The sequence below is a fragment of the Vanessa cardui genome, chromosome 2 (assembly GCF_905220365.1).
Source record: "Vanessa cardui chromosome 2, ilVanCard2.1, whole genome shotgun sequence".
Lineage (NCBI taxonomy): Eukaryota > Metazoa > Arthropoda > Insecta > Lepidoptera > Nymphalidae > Vanessa > Vanessa cardui.
This window is the reverse complement of record NC_061124.1, coordinates 11,712,451-11,731,422: the sequence shown is the minus strand read 5'-3', so window position 1 is coordinate 11,731,422 and position 18,972 is coordinate 11,712,451. Positions and strand designations below refer to the sequence as shown.

Sequence of the window (18,972 nt, the reverse complement as noted above, 5' to 3'; positions counted from 1 at the left end):
AACGAGGTCGGGCCCTTGTGTGGGACGCTACATGTGTTGACACGTTGGCCCCATCTCATATTCGAGAAACAATGTTAAGAGCCGGTGCCGCTGCGGAAAAAGCTGAAGCCAAAAAAATAACTAAATATTCGTGTATTATGTCTAATTACTTTTTTGTTCCATTTGCTGTCGAAACGCTTGGCCCTTGGAGTAGTGGTGCAAAAAGCTTCATCAAAAGTATAACACCTCGCCTCATTGCCTCCACTGGTGACAGGAGGGCTGGTTCGTTTTTTGCCCAGAGGATCGGAATTGCGATTCAACGGGGAAATGCTGCTAGCATTCTTGCCACCATTCCACGCGGTCAAGATTTATACAGTAACTAGTTTTAGTTCATATTTGTATATATATATTTAAGTATTTAATGTTGTTAATTCTTATATAAATAAAAATGCGCATGAACCTTATATTATTGAGTTTTCAAAAAAACCTTACTTGTAAACTTATATTGTAAATTACAATATAACGTTATTTACTTGTAACACAAAGAATTCTGAAAATTTGACAAGTCAAGATGACATTTTGTTGGATATTTGTCGATTAGTAACGAAATACGAATAGAATATCCTAAAGATTAAGTCTTTTACTATTATTCTCAATCGTTCAAAGTAAAATACAAATTTACTAACTTTTTACATCCAAACATTGTAGTAATATAGCTTTCATTGCATGTATTTTCCTTTTTTCCTTTTATATTGACAATTTCACATAACACTAAAGATTAATATAGTTTACTCAAGTGGCAGTTCCAATAATTTTCATTGTTTTCCATTATTTGTTTTAAACCAACATGGTAAGATAATTTGAGACATATTTTATTAATTCGTTGCTTCTTCTCATTTAAAAAGATCATTAAATTAGCTATGTATTTTTTTTATATTGTATGATAAGAAGTTTTATAAGTAAGGAGTACTTTACCGTATTTAATTTATATTTTCAGTTAGGAGAAATAGAAGACAAGAGAAAAGTTCCAGACATGTTGCAGCGAATACTAAGATATGACATTCAAGTCACTAAAAAATTTGTTGAAATGTCTCAAAATATAACAGCATTAAGATCACTTCGTATACATTCAAAGTTTTTAGAGGTGGCTATTATTCTTTTTTTTGTTTATATTGTCTAAATTGTCTGCTATGGTATGCAATGTCAGTGATGTAATTGCTTTAAATAGTTACATTGAAAGTGGGCTTATAACTTGCATATATAATTACGTGATTCACAATTGCTATGAGTCAACTTTATTAACATTCTTTTGTTAGCTGCATTTAAAGTAAAATTGGTGTTCAAGAACACACCAACCGATGATATTTTAAGCAAAACTAATTACAAATAAGACAATTGCTTTGTTTATGCAAATTAAGTAATCAGCAAGTATTTAAAAGTTCCATTTATTTGATGCACTCTATGGTGTCCCCAGGTGCTCTTGGATCTTGGTTTTCTTAAAAGATGACTCCCATGTCTTTTTTATGGAAAATCATTGGTGTTGACATAGAAATCAGATAAATTTTAGTTATTTACAATTATTCTTTAGTATACAATGTACAAATTGATAATATTTTGTTTTGTTTTCCAGGTATCATGTCATGGCATAGTATGGCTGGCGGGCTGGCTCTCCTTCATTTGGTTTTTTAACAACAGGGAACTGTATCAACTACAAGTCAATATGTTATTTGGTACGTAATTTTAATACTTGTACAATGAAACTTATAAATATCTTTAAAACTTTCCTTATAATAATTATACTTTATGTTGAATAATGCATTATCATAAGAGATAACATTTAACCGTCAATTTTATCAGAATGCAATATATTTGTAAATATTTTTATTTCTTGGAAAAATACTGATAATAATTTCTGTTTTTAGCGCTCATTCTAGATATAATAGTAATAGCTGTATTGAAGGCTTTTGTGAGGAGACGTCGCCCCCTACCAATGAACAAATTGTTGCCTGGCAACCCGGACAAATATTCCTTTCCTTCAGGCCATACAAGTAGAGCAGTTTTAGTTGCTTTCATTTTGATTTGTATAGATCCTATCTATTTTATATTCTATCCACCCCTGCTTGCTTGGGCTGGAGCTGTAGCTATATCGAGGGTTCTTGCGGAGAGGCACTATTTCTTGGATGTGTTTGCTGGTCTGGGTATTGGAGTCCTGGAAGGATTATTTATGTCACTTATTTGGTTTTCTCAAAGCACCGCTGTCAGTGTTATTACATCTTTGGCTGATGAAAAGAAAGATGGTGGAGAATATCATGTCTAAATTCTAAGTCTAATCTTAAATTTATTTTCATAAAATATGAATATTATTATATATAAATATTTTTATATTAACTTATTATATTTCTTGTGTGTTGAATTGTTTATTAAAAAAAAAAGTTATAAAACACTTAAGTGACATTTATAATTATGTAGATTTCATAATTCAACTTGTGATTCTGTAGATTGAAAATGTTATGTGATTTGCTGTGAACTTATAACAATTAAATAAAGTTGAAAGAATAACTGATCTTTTTTTGCTATGGCACAATATTTATTTTATATACAAATAGTTTTAAAAATAATCTATACATACAATAAAATTGGAGTGTCTGTTTGTATTATTAAGAAAGTCCTGTCAAAATTGATCCAGTCGTTCCAGAGATTAGCTGGAACAAACAAACAGTTAGATAAAAATTGTAAAAAATGTTATTTTGGTATATGTACCGAAAAAGGGCTATTTTAATATTACAAACAGACACTGCAATTTTATTATATGTATAGATTAGGTCTGACTACGAAATTCAACATTAGAGGAAGGTAAAAACTAAATTTCCTGCCCCTATTTTTGGTCTGTATTATGTATTATTCTATTTGCTACCGAACACAGTTCTCAGTCGTTGTCAGTCACACATGTAACATATTATCATCACTACACTCTTTTTATCTACGTGGAGGGTTCAAGCTTATAACATCTCTCTCTGCCAAAGGGCAGATACTAATATATAGTTTAGTATATATATATAAATAAATGGGTCAAAAGATAAATAAGAAGCAGACTGCATTTTAAGAACTTCGAGTAATTTAATGATATCTACGCATTAGTATAATAAATGTGTTAATGAATAAAACCATTATCATAATTTAATTTGCATTATTCAAACATCATTCATCTCTTATTTCGCTTTTTTTTTCTTTCGGTAGTAATAAAAAAATTATATATTTATAATTCTCATTCTACAATTACTGTATGCTGCTCTACTCAAGTCCTTTCTAAATGAAAAATGGTTTAAAAAATTGTACTGTCACATGATAGATTGTCACTGTCATATTAGACATAAGAAAAGTTCGTGGTGACGTGTATTATACGTATACAGTAATTTATAAACACGATAGTGTTATTATTTTTTTACATAATAATTATTAAATAAAAGTAACTTATATTCAATTTTAATTTATCGTAAGTGTTTAGTTTATATTGTTTGTTATTTTTAATTAAATATATTTAAAAAATCTTTTATATTATAAGTAGGTAGTTTAACCGGACGAAAGAGCCTGATGTTATTCTAATTTTATTTTATTAATTTTTGTTTTAGTTTAACAATGAGGAAGCTCAAGGGAGTAGTTAAAGAAACCGCTAAGCAGAAACGCGAGAGGAAGCAAGAATTTGCTAAGATGCGTCAACAAATAAACACAATAGTCTTGCCGACGTTTGCGGTTATCTTCCTATTGATATGTGTCTACGTATACTTTAAAACACGACCCTCTTCGATGCAGTACGCTTAAAGGACTACGAATATCTATAATAAAATTGTACATAGTAAATTATTAGTGTCCAGATTATGACGTAAATGTATAATACCATGGTTGTGAGTTGTATGGTGACTGTTATATATTTGAAATTTATAAAATACTGGCATTTTATAAAAAAAGAACATGTTCTATAACATTCCAAAAACAAAACATATCATTGTACATATTAGATTAACTTCAATTGCAAGAGAAAAATTGTTAAACACTATATTTATCATAATATTTTATTTAAATAAATTAAACTGTCTTGTTTCAGTATTAAGGGTGTATCAAGGTATTAAAACAATATATTTTTCAAACATATATTTATTTAAGATCTATCATTACATAAATATTATACAGATTTATAAAATATGAATTTATCTAGTAATAAAATATTTAACTTTTAAAAGTTTTTCATTAACATCACATTGTACTTAGTGAAAAAAATTGCCAACCAATTTTATTAAGTACTTATTAGTTAATATTTATCATAATTTGCAGTTCAATTTTAAACATATATGACATATAAATTAACACTAAAAAAGTATAAATTTATTTTTTCTTACTAAAAGCATTCTTAAATTATTTTTTTTATTACTAATTCTTTATTAAGTATTAATAGTTATCCTTTAATTTTCCAAATAGGAATGTATGACATCAATTTGTATAAAAATTATGCATTATTTTGAAAACAAATTATTATTCAGTATTAAATAATGTGACTTCCATTTACATATCTTTTCAAATAGTAGTACTGTTTGTTCATTAATCTGATATTAAAGTACTACTGGATATATTTTATTATGATTATCGGTATCATGACATGGTACTAGTCAATCATAAAACATTATGTAACCAATTTTTTTTTATAAAAGTTTAAACAATAGTAATTTCTAAACAATTTATAAATATATAATCTATTTTTTACAAACATTTGATAATATATAAAAGGGTGATATTTTAGGTCATAATAAAAGAAAAAAAATTCAGCCTAAGTTAATAAATATATTTGCAATTTAAAAAATATACTTCACAGTTCAGGAATTACAGATTGTCTTTTATCAACATATATAAAACTAAAATAACATTAAATCTACTTTTAGAGTCATACTCACAACATTATAAAATATATAAAAAGACAACGCAAAAGCACCTTTCCTAACTAATTTCTACACCGAAAAAAAAACAATACAATCAGATCCCTCAATACGAAACTAAGTTAGGAACAATCTTCTACGTCTACTTAATACTGATTTGTAACACTAATACTTTTTGTTTGTCTACATACATTTACTATCCAGCCAAGCATCCAAATTGACGCTAGGACTAAGAACAAGCCGCTGAGAGTGAAGTACTGTGCTGCGATTGGCAATGTGAGCGTTTGTATGAGAATTAGTGTGAGGAGAGACTGTAGACCCGTACCCAGCAAGGTGTTGATACCGAATATGAGACCGAAACAGCTGTCATCACTGAGCTGACCAGCAATTTTTGCACTAAAAGGTATAAAAAAAAAAAAAATAAGTGCTATTTTATAAATTTAAAAGCTGAGTGTCAGGACAATTGACATTAAAAAAGTTACTCGAAAATATTAATAGAATGGAATCTATCTATACAATAATAATCAGGAAATATGAACAGAGTATATCACATTATGGTTAAAGGTCTTATTGTAACTCTCATTGTCATTTATATTTAGATTTATATTGCTGACTGACAGTAAAATAACTTTTTTTTTTTAATGGTATAGGTTGGTGGACGAGCACATGGGCCACCTGATGGTAAGTTGTCACCATCACCCATAGACAATGACGCTGTAAGAAATATTAACTATTCCTTACACGTCAATGTGCCACCAACCTTGGGAACTAAGTTGTTATGTCCCTTGTGCCTGTAGTTACACTGGCTCACTCACCCTTCAAACCGGAACACAACAATACTGCATACTGTTATTTGGCTAACTGGCGCGTCAGTGGTACTTGCACAACCTCCACAACCTCTACACCCTCCATGGTCGAGTGGTGTGTACACCGGTTTTCATGGGTACGCCACTCTGAGGTCGCGGGTTCGATTCCTGGCCGAGTCGATGTAGATTACCATTAGTTTTCTATGTTGTCTTGGGTCTGGGTGTTTGTGGTACCGTCGTTACTTCTGATTTCCATAATACAAGTGCTTCAGCTACTTACATTGGGATCAGAGTAATGTATGTGATGTTGTCTCATATATATATTTATCATATGAACTCATACAAGACCATTCGGCCAGTATAGTATGACACAAATTAGATCGGAGAGCATCGGAAAATGCAATGGAATGAAAATAAAACCGATTGCTGCCGATTTACACAACCAATAGAAATAGCTCCCTATCGCGCCATTCGACGCTATTCGTCGCTATAGATTCACGCGTCAGAGGAAGCAAGTGCATGTAAATCGACGCGTCAAATTGACGAATATATTAGGTCATATGATATTATACGTTATTACGTTTGTGTAAAGATCATATTCGCATGACAAATAAATATTGATAATTTAGGATAGCGTACGCAATTCGGATGTGATCGGTTTTACGAATTTTGCCGATGCGACATCTAAGTTGTGTCGTACTATACATGTATCTAGTCTACTAGCTTTGACTCACCTGGCTAACGTGATGGTGTAGTGGTAGAGCAGTCCCATGACGATGTATCCCGCGTAGGACGCGAACACGTTGGGCACGTGGGTGCCCGCGAACACGGCGGCGCCCTGCGCGGCGGCCGCGGGCGCGGGCAGCGCGGCGCGCGCGCAGTACGACGCCGCCAGCGCGCCCCCCGCGCCCAGCAGCGTCTGCACGGCCTCCACCGCGCCGTTATACACCACCTGGAAGACGTTGACGTCATCAGCTACATCATCCCTTACACCTCACGTGTTTAAGAAGTCATGTTGAAATGAAACTAGTTATAACGGATTTGAAACGCGTATATTAATTATTTTTAACATCCTGACGTTTCGAGCACTTTACAGCGTTCGTGGTCACGGAGACGTAGACGTCATCAGCTACATCATCACTTACACCTCACGTGTTTATTAAGAAGTCATGTTGAAATGAAACTAGTTATAACGGATTTGAATCGCGTATATTAATTATTTAGAGCACTTTAAAGCGTTCGTGGTCACGGGTAGACTGTATAAATAAGGGTATAAATATATATACGCGATTCAAATCCGTTATAACTAGTTTTATTTCGATGTGTAATAATCGCGAAAATTTAAGCCAACATTATAAGAAGTCATGTGTTCGGCAAAATAGAAGCTGTCTTTTCTTGGAGTTCAAGTTTGCTTCATAACAAATTTCATCAAATTCAGTACAACGGTTTGGTAGGGAAAGAGCGACAGACAGACAGACTGAGTGACTTTCACATTTATAATATTAATATAAATAATGTGATTTGGTAGACATTTCTACTCATCAATGGAAGCTAGCAAAGTGTACTATAAATATGGACGAATAGAAACTCAGATTATCTACATTCTACACGCCATGCAGAATTATGCCAATTTTGCAGTGGATTTAAACTGGAGAGATTGGCCTCTGTGACCAAATGAGGAGATAATATTATAAAGATACTAACCGGTGCTTCATCGTCCTTCTGTATCTGGTTCCAGAGTAGTTGCACGTAGGTCTGCGCCTGTACGAACAGCGCCATGGCGGCCGCGTACAGCGCAGACCACGCGAGAACCTTCGGCCGAGTGTAGGCGGAGCGGGCGTGCCGCGCGATGAGGTACGCCGCATCCGTTATGTCCTTACGGAACGAACGCTGCAATCAGTAGCGTAGCTATCGTAGGGCCAGGCAGTGCAGTGCACCAGGGCCCCCGAGTTCAGGGGGCCCTCTAAACTAAACCTTTAGCTTCTGAAGCTAGTAAAACACGACATTGCTCACAAGATTTCTTTATTGGTATCTATAATTTTAAAGGGTAATTATTAGTTAAAGAGGGATGGGATAGAGGGGGTGAGGGCCCGGTTCTTTTTCTATGTACCGGGGCCCTTCCTCATCTAGCTACGTCACTGGCTGCAATCAGTTGATATTATTTTAATTGCTTGAGATGACGTAATGGATAGAAGAAACCTCTAATGGACAGAACATGTTTTATTATCTTAACCAAAGACCTCTTTTTGAAAAAATGTCAAATCAGAGTTTGCTTGAACGTGCTTAATAAGTTACTTAAATAATATCTAATAATAAATATATAATATTGGATCCCAATGTAAGTAGCTAAATCACCCGTGTTATGAACAATCAGAAGTAACGACGGTACCACAAACACCCAGACCCAAGATAACGTAGAAAACTAATAAACCTTTTCTACATCGACTCAGTCGGTAATCGAACCCGGGACTTCGGAGTGGCGTTCGCTTGAAACCCGGTATATACACTACTCGACTATAAAAGTCAAGACAAATGCTAAGATAGAATAATAACATTGCCAGGAAACCTGCATATTGTGTTGGCAAATAAATTCTAAAACTTTTCTTAGAAAATATTTTGTTTCATGAATTTATGAAGACGGCTATAATGACTTGGTCTTATCTCATTTATAATACTCTGTACAACTGATTACTCATATAAAGATATGAGTACTGATTATTACCATACACATCAAACCCTGCTCAGAGTCATTTGACGTACTGTCGAACTTTATATGTGCCTACTTAAAGATAGTGAATAATTTACTACTTTTTATTTATATGATATATATTTTTAGAACCAGAAGTAGAAAGTAGGTTAACCTCTATAACAATTATCTTTAATTTAAAATAACAATCAATCTACCACAAAAGAAAACTTTTAGTCTACAACACAAATAACCATCAATAATCACATTACACCGTAATAATTATATTCGCGATCTCAATTCTCAATGTGTCAACCACGAATCTCCCGTCTCCAGCCTTTTTTTTTTTTTAAGGGAAGTTGTGTGACTTGACGCAGATGTTGCTTGTTTATTATAATATATATATATATATATAAGTGGAGGGGTATGTGGGACTCTTAGGTGTTCTGGACGCCGAGTGCGCTCCGGTACACCGTAATACCCACTAGAAAACCAGCGATACTCTCTACGTCTTTTCAGTGGGCGCCACGAGATCGCTTTCGCATACTACCGTGACGAGGTATAATTATACCTTATGATACTAGATGTGAAAAATATAGTAGGATAGTAGGCTATTCAATTTTTGCCGCCCCTACTTCTTTTTGCAACATTTATGATTTGTGTTCTATCGTCCTCATTACATCGGTTTTTTTCCGTTATTAGTATGATTATAAACTAGTGATATTTCAGTCAGTTACTAGACAGTAGACTAGTTTTCCAACCCGCTACGTAGTGACGAGTATACGGATAACAGACGCACATACTTATAAGTTTTTTTTTTTATTTCTGTAAGATAATAACAAACTTGGGCTAAATTTGCCGCCCCTCTAAATCTGCCGACCTAGGCTCCAGCCTACTTAGCCTATTGGTAAATCCGCCACTGCAAATATGAATGTCCGTATTTGTAGGTGATCACTTATCACCAACAAGTCTATATTTGCGTTACCGTGCACAATTACAAAGATCAAATATCAGACACTAAAATTGTTTACCTTCTCGGATTGCTGTGGATTCTGCTTTTCCATGTTCATAGTTCCTATGTCTATTTGAATGGTAGTGGCTATTGAGCGTCTGTGAAAGTATATTCCATAAGGAACAGGTGGCAGCCAAAATGCCCAGAACGTTGCCAAAATTTGAGCTGTAAAATAAATTGTTTGTTACATATATTATGTAGTAGTTAATATGCATTAAGTAAAAAGCGGTACGGTAAATGTACTTCAAAAATATTTTTTTTTCAATGTTTGTTCCTGATAATTTCTGGAACGACTGGACCGATTTTGACGGGACTTTCGATGGTTTGGATTTTCATACGACAATAACTTTTTTGTTAATTCAATCATGCATGAAGTTGCGGGCACAGCTAGTATTAGCATAAAAAAATTAAATTTGTCGTAGAAAGGAGGCTGGGTGGCAATTTTAAGTTGTTAGCACAGCTTGTTTTTACTCTCACTTGGAAAAAAATTTAATCTTGGGTAACTCTTTCTGATAGTATCATTGACGTCCCATCGGATCCTGAAATTGAGGCCTGTTGTACAATGGTCAGTGTTGTACCCAGGGATACAAGCACGTTAATTCAATATAACATGCTATGTCTTTAAAGGATGTTGATTGTGAAATGACGTCAGACAGAGAAGTATGGAAGAAGAAAACATGCTGCGCCGAATACAAATTAAATTGGGATAACGGCAGGAGGATGATGATGTATTACATTGTTTTATTCCAAACCCTTCCCAATTAATTTAAACTATTATTGATTTTTATTAAAAGGCATATTGTGACGGTTTCCCCTCTTTAGCAAAACCTGTGTAAAAGTGCAATTGAACCCAAGATTGTGCTGCAGTACCGACTAGTGGCCAATTTAATATTCAAAGACTTATCCTATTAAATACAAAATGAATGGACTTGCATACAGTGTCATATATGTATATTGTATATATATGAGTATGTGTGCTTGTATAGTACATTGACGGAAGAAATTACTCGTTAAGATCTACATATAATTAACTGTAATTATAAAAACATACGTAATAAGAATTCCTTTCATAGTAATACTGTATTCAATCTTAATTACAACAGTTATCTTTTTTTAACCTACAATGAAGTCTGTATTTAAAATTGTTATCAAAGCAACGAAATTGATTAAAATAACAGACTTATTTAAGAAAACGAATCGTCTGTTTTACATTACTGATAATAGGTGAGTTATTATTATACGAAATGTTTAAGACTATTGAAGGAATAAGCGATAAATTGTGCCTTATGCTCGTGTCTTATTTAAAAATAAACTTTATATTTTTGAATTGCTTATAATATTTTATTAATAACAATAAAACTGACCCGTTCTGACTTAGCACGGATACCATTAATTAATAAAAACGCTACATATGATATAAATACATATAGTGTTTTCGAAACGTCCAAATACAACCTAACCCATCGTTTTTTTATTCATACTAAGAAATAAGATTGAATTTAAGTGGATTGAATACATCGAATCCTATGACGCATAAGGTACTAGTAGATCCTGAGATTCCAATTTCCGTTTTACCCCCTTAAGGGGTGGAATTTCATCAAATCTGTTCCGACATCTACGGTTCTAGATTGCAGGTTTTATAGTTTCTGACATTTCGCAATATCAGATAGTGATATTTCGCTTTTATACACATACTAGCGACCCGCCCCGGCTTCGCACGGTTGCAATGCTGATACTAAAAATATTGTATCTTGCAATGTTCACAGTTTTTCAGTCATTCTCTACTTTATTGTGCATGTATTAAACATTTAAACCTACTTGAATCATTCTATCTATTAAAAATAATGTATCAAGATCTGTTGCGTAGTTTTAATGATTTAAGCATACATAGGGGTGTAGGGACAGAGAAAGCGACTTTGCTTTATACTATGTAGTGATAGTGATATAGATTTTTCAACTTGAAAACAATTATTGTTGATAGGCAATTTCGTAAGAAAGAAACGATATTTTACAGCGAGAAATGTCTACGCATATAAATATTTATTTTTAGATCATTTATAATTAGTCGTTGAGGTAGGTAACTCGGTATACGAGTCAATTAAAGATACATCATCGCTATTGTTCTCGTTATTTGCTTTATTATCTAATCATTCATGTATTGTGAAACGAGAGAATACATTTGCGTGATTGACTTTATCTAAGTCATTATTCATTAGTTTCTTACCCCCTCGCTCCTCACTCCAAGGAGTGCCGGTATTAGGGATAAAAAACATGCATGGATTCACAGACTTTAGTCTAGCTGTGTGTCAAATTTAATTCGAATCTGAATTAAATTTCACACACAGCTAGACTAGCCAAGAGTCGAGATGGCCCAGTAGTTAGAACGCGTGCATCTTAACCGATGATTGCGGGTTCAAACCCAGGCAAGCACCGCTGATTCATGTGCTTAATTTGTCTTTATAATTCATCTCGAGCTCAGCGGTGAAGAAAAACATCGTGAGGAAACCTGCATGTGAAAAACTTCATATAAATTCTGCCACATGTGTATTCCACCAACCCGCATTGGAACAGCGTGGTGGAATTTGTTCCAAACCTTCTCCTCAAAGGGAGAGGAAGCCTTTAGCCCAGCAGTGGGAATTTACAGGCTGTTGTTGTTGTTGTTGTAGACTAGCCGTTCTGGACAGTGTTGTAAATAGGGCGGTGCCACCGGTACCCAGGCACAGAGCGTAGACTCTCTGGGGCGCAAGAATAGACAGACTTTGCAGGACTATTGTTTTTTCGTTTTGCTCTTGTTAAGATTCCGCTGAGCCCCTAGTACTCGATTCCAATACAATACGTTTGTAGGCAATACGCTTACATGCTAGTATCATTAAAAACACACATCGCGCTCATTTTTTTGGCAGCGCAGAGCGTATTTGTGTTTAGTGCTTATCGTTAATGGGCAGCGCATTTTCAGTAGTGAACCTGCGTTTAAGTTTTAGTGAGTGAGACATTAAAATAGGCAAAGGGTCTGCTTAAATAGAGCGCAGTTATAGAAGCTCGCACAGGGCGCAGAAAAGGCTAATTACGGCACTGGTTCTGGAGTGATTGGGTAACAAACATCCATCCATCGATCCAAACTTTCGGATACACATATATTTATATTTTAGTAAAATTGTATCTTGTATCTGAATAGATGTGTTTACGTGCCTGAAAGTTGTTTTTTTTTATGCTTGCAGATATTTATTTCAAGTCAGAACTACACTTAAAATTTTATTCCTATTATGCAATTGCAAATGGCTCGAAATTTTGTGAGCAAGTTGTGTAATTTTATTATTTTACAGTCTATACTATTATTATAAATACCGTAGTAAATACCATAGTATACCTCCGTCAGTCTGTCTGACGCTCTTTTACGGCCAAACCAGTGAACCGAATTCGTTGAAATTTGTTGTGAAGCAAGCTTGACATCCAAGGAAGGACATACGATACTTTTTTACCTGACTCGTGACAACGACGGGTTCGTTGTCACGAGTAACTAATTAATTTTAAATTAAATTAAAAGTTCTCACATATTTAAAATATATATTCTATAGTAGTTACTGTTTTCCGCTAATTATCTAGTATCTATTTATATGTTTATTTAATTATTGAGTATCAGGCGTGAAAATAAAAGGGTACAACTCCACCATGGGATGGTAAGTAGATGCAATGACAGTTCTTTGGAATATTAACGTTCTTTCAATAATCGAATAAAAAATATCGTTTTATTCAAAATTTTACTAAATCACTCCCAAAATTTTGCATTGAGACTCAGTGCTAATACCTAATACTTAGTAAAATAATTATTACAATTGAAGGTAGTTTGCTCGTGTGAACGCACCCTAATCTTAGATTCAACCTGTTGGCTTTAATAAAAAGGGTATAAAGGATACCGAGACAGGCTCAAGACAATTGTGATATATATTGCAACTACGTCGGAATGCTGTTAATTAAAATAAATACGTCCATCAAACCGCAAATAAATCAAACAGAAGATAGAGATGATATGAGAGAATAAGAAATAAATCTTAGGGGTTATCAAATCATTTCAATTCAATGATTTATTTGTTTTACAACGGCTATTGCCACAATTATTAATTTAATGACATTGTTTTCGGTTATTAATTAATTTTAAACGAAATGTTAAGTCTTAATTGAGTGTAATTATGTAACTTTTCCAAATAAAATAAAAAAGTAATTCGAAAATGATATAAAATTTAGCTACAGTAACCACGCGTATCAATTTAACGTACCAGGAGAACATACCAGCAAAGGTGATGTAATTCAAATCACGATAGTTCATCAGTCCGTAATGAGTCAGGAGCTGGGAACTTGCTCCAGACAGGAAACGACCCGTCAGTGCTGCTATCCGAGTACAAGACGAAACGAGAGGGTACTTCGCTGAATCCACCTGAAAATAAACGAAATAAGTCAATAAATTTCAACTTATTTTTCTTAGGGGTTAACGTCATGAAATTTAGCACAGATATTGTACTAAGCGGTCGGCAACATAAATGTGAAAATAGATAATATTTTAGAAAATGAACTTATAATTAATGTGACGATAGCAGTGAGAGTGAAAGCAGCAGTATGGACGACTTCGATAAAATATAGCCACTAGTGTTTTTGTTTTTTTTTGTATCAATTTATTTGTATGTAATGTGTTTATAAAGTTATTCATTCTAATTCCAATTTTTGATTTAAATTGATTTCGTTCGAATATATTACTTAAACTTATTTTATATATTTTTTTCTTAAACCTTTTTAATCAGATACTACTTGCAACAAAAACTTGAATTAAATTACTTGCAAAAAAACAAAGATTTGAATATATTATATTGATAATAAATTTACATTTCACATCACTTTTTTAATGTGTCAAAACGGCCATCGTATCTTGCCGCTAGTATAAAAAAGTCTGTTTCCTGTTTAAGTCGTTTGTATCTGTTCTATGAAATATGACTAATTAACACTAATTATGCGTAGGTATATTGGGCTTCTAAGGTTAATATCATGACTGCGGCTCGCCTATACTTTATTTTGCCACCTCCTGGCCCTTGTCTACCAAAAGGTTGCCGACCTCTGTACTAAACTATCGAAGATAAAATTATTTTCCACAATCTAGTTTTCGTACAATATTGAGTCGCAAAAATTATTTTAACTTCTTTGATTAATCCAATGGAACACTTGTGCCCAATCATGACGTAATTCGGTTTCTGCTATTTGTAAATTAGTTAAAATAGTGATGACTACCGCGCATAAAATTTGACACTGAATGAAATTATCTTTCATAGTTTCCATTCAACCTAATGAAAACTAAGATGTTACATCTCTTGTACCTATGACACACTGGCTCTTTTACCCTGACTGAAAAATAACAAAGTAATGCTAATATTATTATTGTACACTAAGCTGCTAAGCTATTGCTGTTTCAATGAGAGCTATGTGGTAATGACCTAGTCCTTACCTACACAGGAATGCGTTTAGCCATATCATCAATGCAATCGTAATAAGATTAAATGTTAACATAGTGAAGATCTAAGACCCATAGGATGGTATGATTTTTGTATCATGGTATGGGTATCGGTATGGTATTGTATCGGTGGCTGGATATTTGGCCACGGACACGAAGGATCAAGGTTCAAACCCCATGTCAGACCGATAACATGTAATGGAGTTTTCTGTCGAAAAATTCTCAGTAAGCAATCGGGGTCTTGAAGTTGAAAATGATTGTACCCCTATGTCTCGGAAAGCACGTAAGAGCGTCACCAACGCTCTTCTCAATTTCTCAAACATCTGAACTCTTTAGGATAATGTCGGATTTGATCAGATTATGAGAGAGAGAGGGAAGCTGTGTTTGCGTGCTTTAATATGTACTGCGTAATTAGAAAGATTTTTTTCTTTTCATAAAAGGTATACTATACAGCATGTTTGTTACGCCAAAGCAGTAAAATTTTCTATTTTTTAAATAAAGTTCGTTACGTCAAATTTTGAACGACACAAAGATATTTAAAGATCTACAAAGAACACGCAACTTCTTAACACTTAAGTATTTATCTTTTAAAAATAAGTCGTTTATCATTGGTAGGTAATAAAGAATCAATTATAGGTTTTAATTACAAAAATAACTTCAGTTTAGATAATTGAAGACGTACTAAGTTTTCGGATACTTTCGGAGAAATTATAAGATATCTGAATATTGTTTTAATGACATCGAAGTAGAATACGTCGAAGAGATCACTTTGCAGTAGTAAGATCTATCCTGATTGTAATTCGATATATGCTTGAATTTCTCATTAGTCTAGTTCCTAGGTATACTAAGAAACTGTTACCAGTTGACAAATCCCCAATAGCGGCCTGTAGTTTGGACACGGTGTAGATAAGATCGTGCTACAAAAAGCATATAGTGTATAGCCGTTGCCTTAAGTATTATTGAACGCATTGGATTATCTGTTCCATTAAATTATCAGAGTGAAAGAATGGAGTTCAATTTTTTACTCACATTTGTGTGTTATATCCTACACGGGGCTAGAGCCCTTGAGAATACACGCCTCGACTGAAATAGTTCATCATACTTATCTTAATAATTTATGTAAATAGAATATAAAACCTCATTGGTATGTCTAATGAAATAACCTTAAAATAACTTCCTTACATGATTCAATTCTCAATTATGATTCAATACTATGAAATTCCTATTTGTAATATGAAACTTACCTTCGCATATATGTAAGTCAAATAAGCAACTTCTGTAGCCATGTACAGTCCGTACAGAAATTGAGAGACTTGGAGCCATTCTATGCTGGAAGTCCATAGTAGTACAGCATAGACTGAGATACCACTTAGACCTAGATTGAAATTAAAAAATATATATTTTCATACTTTTTAAGAACAATGGTAAATGCTTGATAAGAATTATAATTATATAAAAACTAGTAGTGCCCCGTGGCTTCACTCACGTTTAAGGGCGTTGATTGTCATGTGTTAGGCAAAAAAGAAGCATATGGCCTACTTGGAGTTCATGTTTTGTTTACCATACCGTATGTAAATTTCATGAAATTCGGTTTAGTGGTTTGGTTGTGAAGGACTGATGTACAGACAGACAGAGTAAAATATGTTAGAAAATATGTTAGACCCGTGATAATTAAATATGATTAAATAATACTAAATTTAATTTTATTTCAGTTAATTTCATTAATTGGGATAGTTCTATTCTAAATGTTTATAGTAACCACTTTATTATTGTAATATATTTAGATGATAAATCATTTAAAGATAACTGTTGCTGTTTAATGTTTTGGTCTTGAAACCCATTCAATTAAAAAAATATATTATTTTAATGCTTACCACAATAATCATAAAGTTGAAAACCGTATATGTCATTTACAGGGAAATAATGACTTTTTTTAATTTAATCATACTGGATTAGGGTTAATCTAGAGATAAGAGCTAATTAAATATGATTTTTATCATTAAAATGATAAAAGTAGTATAATGATGCAAATAAGATAGTATTAGTGAGACACAGCTTGCCTCACGTAAAATAACTTTGATAAGATAGATACTGATAAGTTTATTTATCAAAAGACAATTTGTGCAGCAAGTATATTTAAGACTTTTGCATCATAAATGTTGATGAATTGCATAAAATCGTCTTTTGTTGAATTTTAATTCTATGTAGAAAATTTTGAATTACTTGTTCCTAAGTGTTTTTAAAAGAGCAAGAGCAGTAAATAGAATTATTTTCTATAATTTAATGTTACCCTGACAATACACACTAGTTACAGTTAAGGATAAACTTTAAATTGTTTTATTTAGTTTATATTAGGGAGTATTACGTAACAAAAATTATATTTCCTTTTTGATTTTTTAAATTTCTACTTTTCACCTATTTATTTATTTTATAAAATAAGAGATTTTAATTATGGGATTAATGTTTTTCCAAATCCAAACTATGATAAAAATTAACTAAATATTTACTCAATATTGATAATGATAAGATGATAATCATTTAAGATAAGGTTAATATGATTGGTTAATTTAACATTATAGCTTTGAAACTAATGGGCATAATATATATTTTAATTAAAATAAAGATTAATACCCAAAAAGGGATTTGAAATTCTTTTTCAATTTATCAATTGTATTATTTATCAATTGTATTATTTAAATATGATACTTATATTAATTTAGAATGTGATTTTAATTAAGACTTCTGTTGAAAATTCAATATTGTGTAAAAAAGAGAAATATTTACATCAACTCACCTGATAAAATAATAACTGGCTTGAACCTAAGGAAGTCGGTGATCAAAAATATTACAACAAGAAGGGCTAAATATGAATAAGTTCCAACCGGATAGACTTCGCGATTTAATTGATCTTCAGTAATATTACGCCACTCGCCGAGAAGAAATTCAGTAACAAAAGGCTCTGAGGGCCGGATCTCACGCAAAGTTCCAAATAAACACAGGACGAGGGTAATTTTTATCCAGTTTTCCATTTTTAATAAATTTTATGTCACAAAATAAAAAGTTTACATAAGAATAGCACGTGCGACGTGCTGTTTATATTATTCCCACCACACGAATGTTTCTGAAATGCGTTTGTAACCAACATGTGCAATAGTTTGTCATGCATCGTGCAAAAGTCTTTCCTTATTTCGTTTCAATCTCCTTTTAAATTTAGATTTTAGATTATATTAAGAGTGAAAACCTATAGTATTTAGCGATTATTATTTTCTTTGTGTATTGATGCCGGAATCTGTTTTTGTTTGTGTACGAATAAGTTTCGTTTGTCCGTTACAAAATGTAAAGAAATAATGTTACTTTCCATGTATCTCATTATGTTTTATCGTTTTATAAGCCTCTGGCACAACGAGTATAATATTATTAAAGTTCAAATTAAGCCATATGACATAACATTATTTGATTATTATGAATTTATGACAATGACATTTTAACCTGTAAAAACTGTGACATACAAAATGTGATACAACATCAAGATAATATAAAATATTTTGTATTGCATTTTTGCATTGACGTGTTACTATAATAAAAAATAGTAACCATTTTTTCAAACGATTTTCTTATATTTTTTTTTCATGCACATAGAATGTAGTATAATTTGTCTGGTATAATTAAATATTAAATAAGTCTGGGTGGGTACCACTCACCATATATTCCAATTAATGGTATGTATGATTGGGTAGTGTTAGCCTATTGGGTGTAGTACAGCAAATTCAATAAAACCGATTATTGCCTATTTATACAACCAATAAAAATAGCTCCATATCGCGCCATTCGACGTTATTAATTGCTATAGATTCTCGTGTCAATTCAACCCGAGAAAGCAAGTGCACGTAAATCGACGAGTCAAATTGACGAATATATTTCATAATGATCATTTGATATTACAAGATCATTTCACATTACACGTTTGTCTAAAGAACTAAATGTTGATAATCACAAAATAAATAAATGTTTATGGGATAGCGTTCTTAATTCAGATGTGATCGGTTTTACGAATTTTGCCGATGCTACAT

At 32.7% G+C, this 18,972-nt stretch overlaps 3 protein-coding genes across 4 annotated transcripts; 2 read left to right on the top strand and 1 right to left on the bottom strand.

Moving 5' to 3' along the window:
* The first annotated feature begins 535 nt into the window (after positions 1–535).
* On the top strand, positions 536–2,538 carry LOC124541073 (polyisoprenoid diphosphate/phosphate phosphohydrolase PLPP6). Of its 2 annotated transcripts, none has more exons than XM_047118906.1 (4): positions 536–644; positions 977–1,123; positions 1,610–1,709; positions 1,902–2,538. In XM_047118906.1, exons 2-4 carry the CDS (start codon positions 1,013–1,015, stop codon positions 2,294–2,296), a joined length of 606 nt encoding a protein of 201 aa, XP_046974862.1. In that variant the 5' UTR covers positions 536–644; positions 977–1,012; the 3' UTR covers positions 2,297–2,538. The 2 variants fall into 2 exon arrangements, with proteins under 2 accessions (XP_046974862.1, XP_046974854.1); XM_047118898.1 differs by having other exon boundaries at positions 538–829.
* Positions 2,539–3,608: 1,070 nt separating this feature from the next.
* LOC124536568 (single-pass membrane and coiled-coil domain-containing protein 4) lies at positions 3,609–4,128 on the top strand. Its single transcript, XM_047113127.1, has one exon. The coding sequence runs from the start codon at positions 3,616–3,618 to the stop codon at positions 3,796–3,798; it is 183 nt and encodes a 60-aa protein (XP_046969083.1). The 5' UTR covers positions 3,609–3,615; the 3' UTR covers positions 3,799–4,128.
* Positions 4,129–4,792: 664 nt separating this feature from the next.
* Positions 4,793–18,387, bottom strand: LOC124536552 (reduced folate transporter-like). Its single transcript, XM_047113126.1, has 7 exons — positions 17,697–18,387; positions 16,147–16,277; positions 13,696–13,840; positions 9,428–9,573; positions 7,415–7,600; positions 6,445–6,662; positions 4,793–5,300 (listed from the first exon to the last, which is right to left on the bottom strand). Exons 1-7 carry the CDS (start codon positions 17,929–17,931, stop codon positions 5,051–5,053), a joined length of 1,311 nt encoding a protein of 436 aa, XP_046969082.1. The 5' UTR covers positions 17,932–18,387; the 3' UTR covers positions 4,793–5,050.
* Positions 18,388–18,972: the final 585 nt, after the last annotated feature.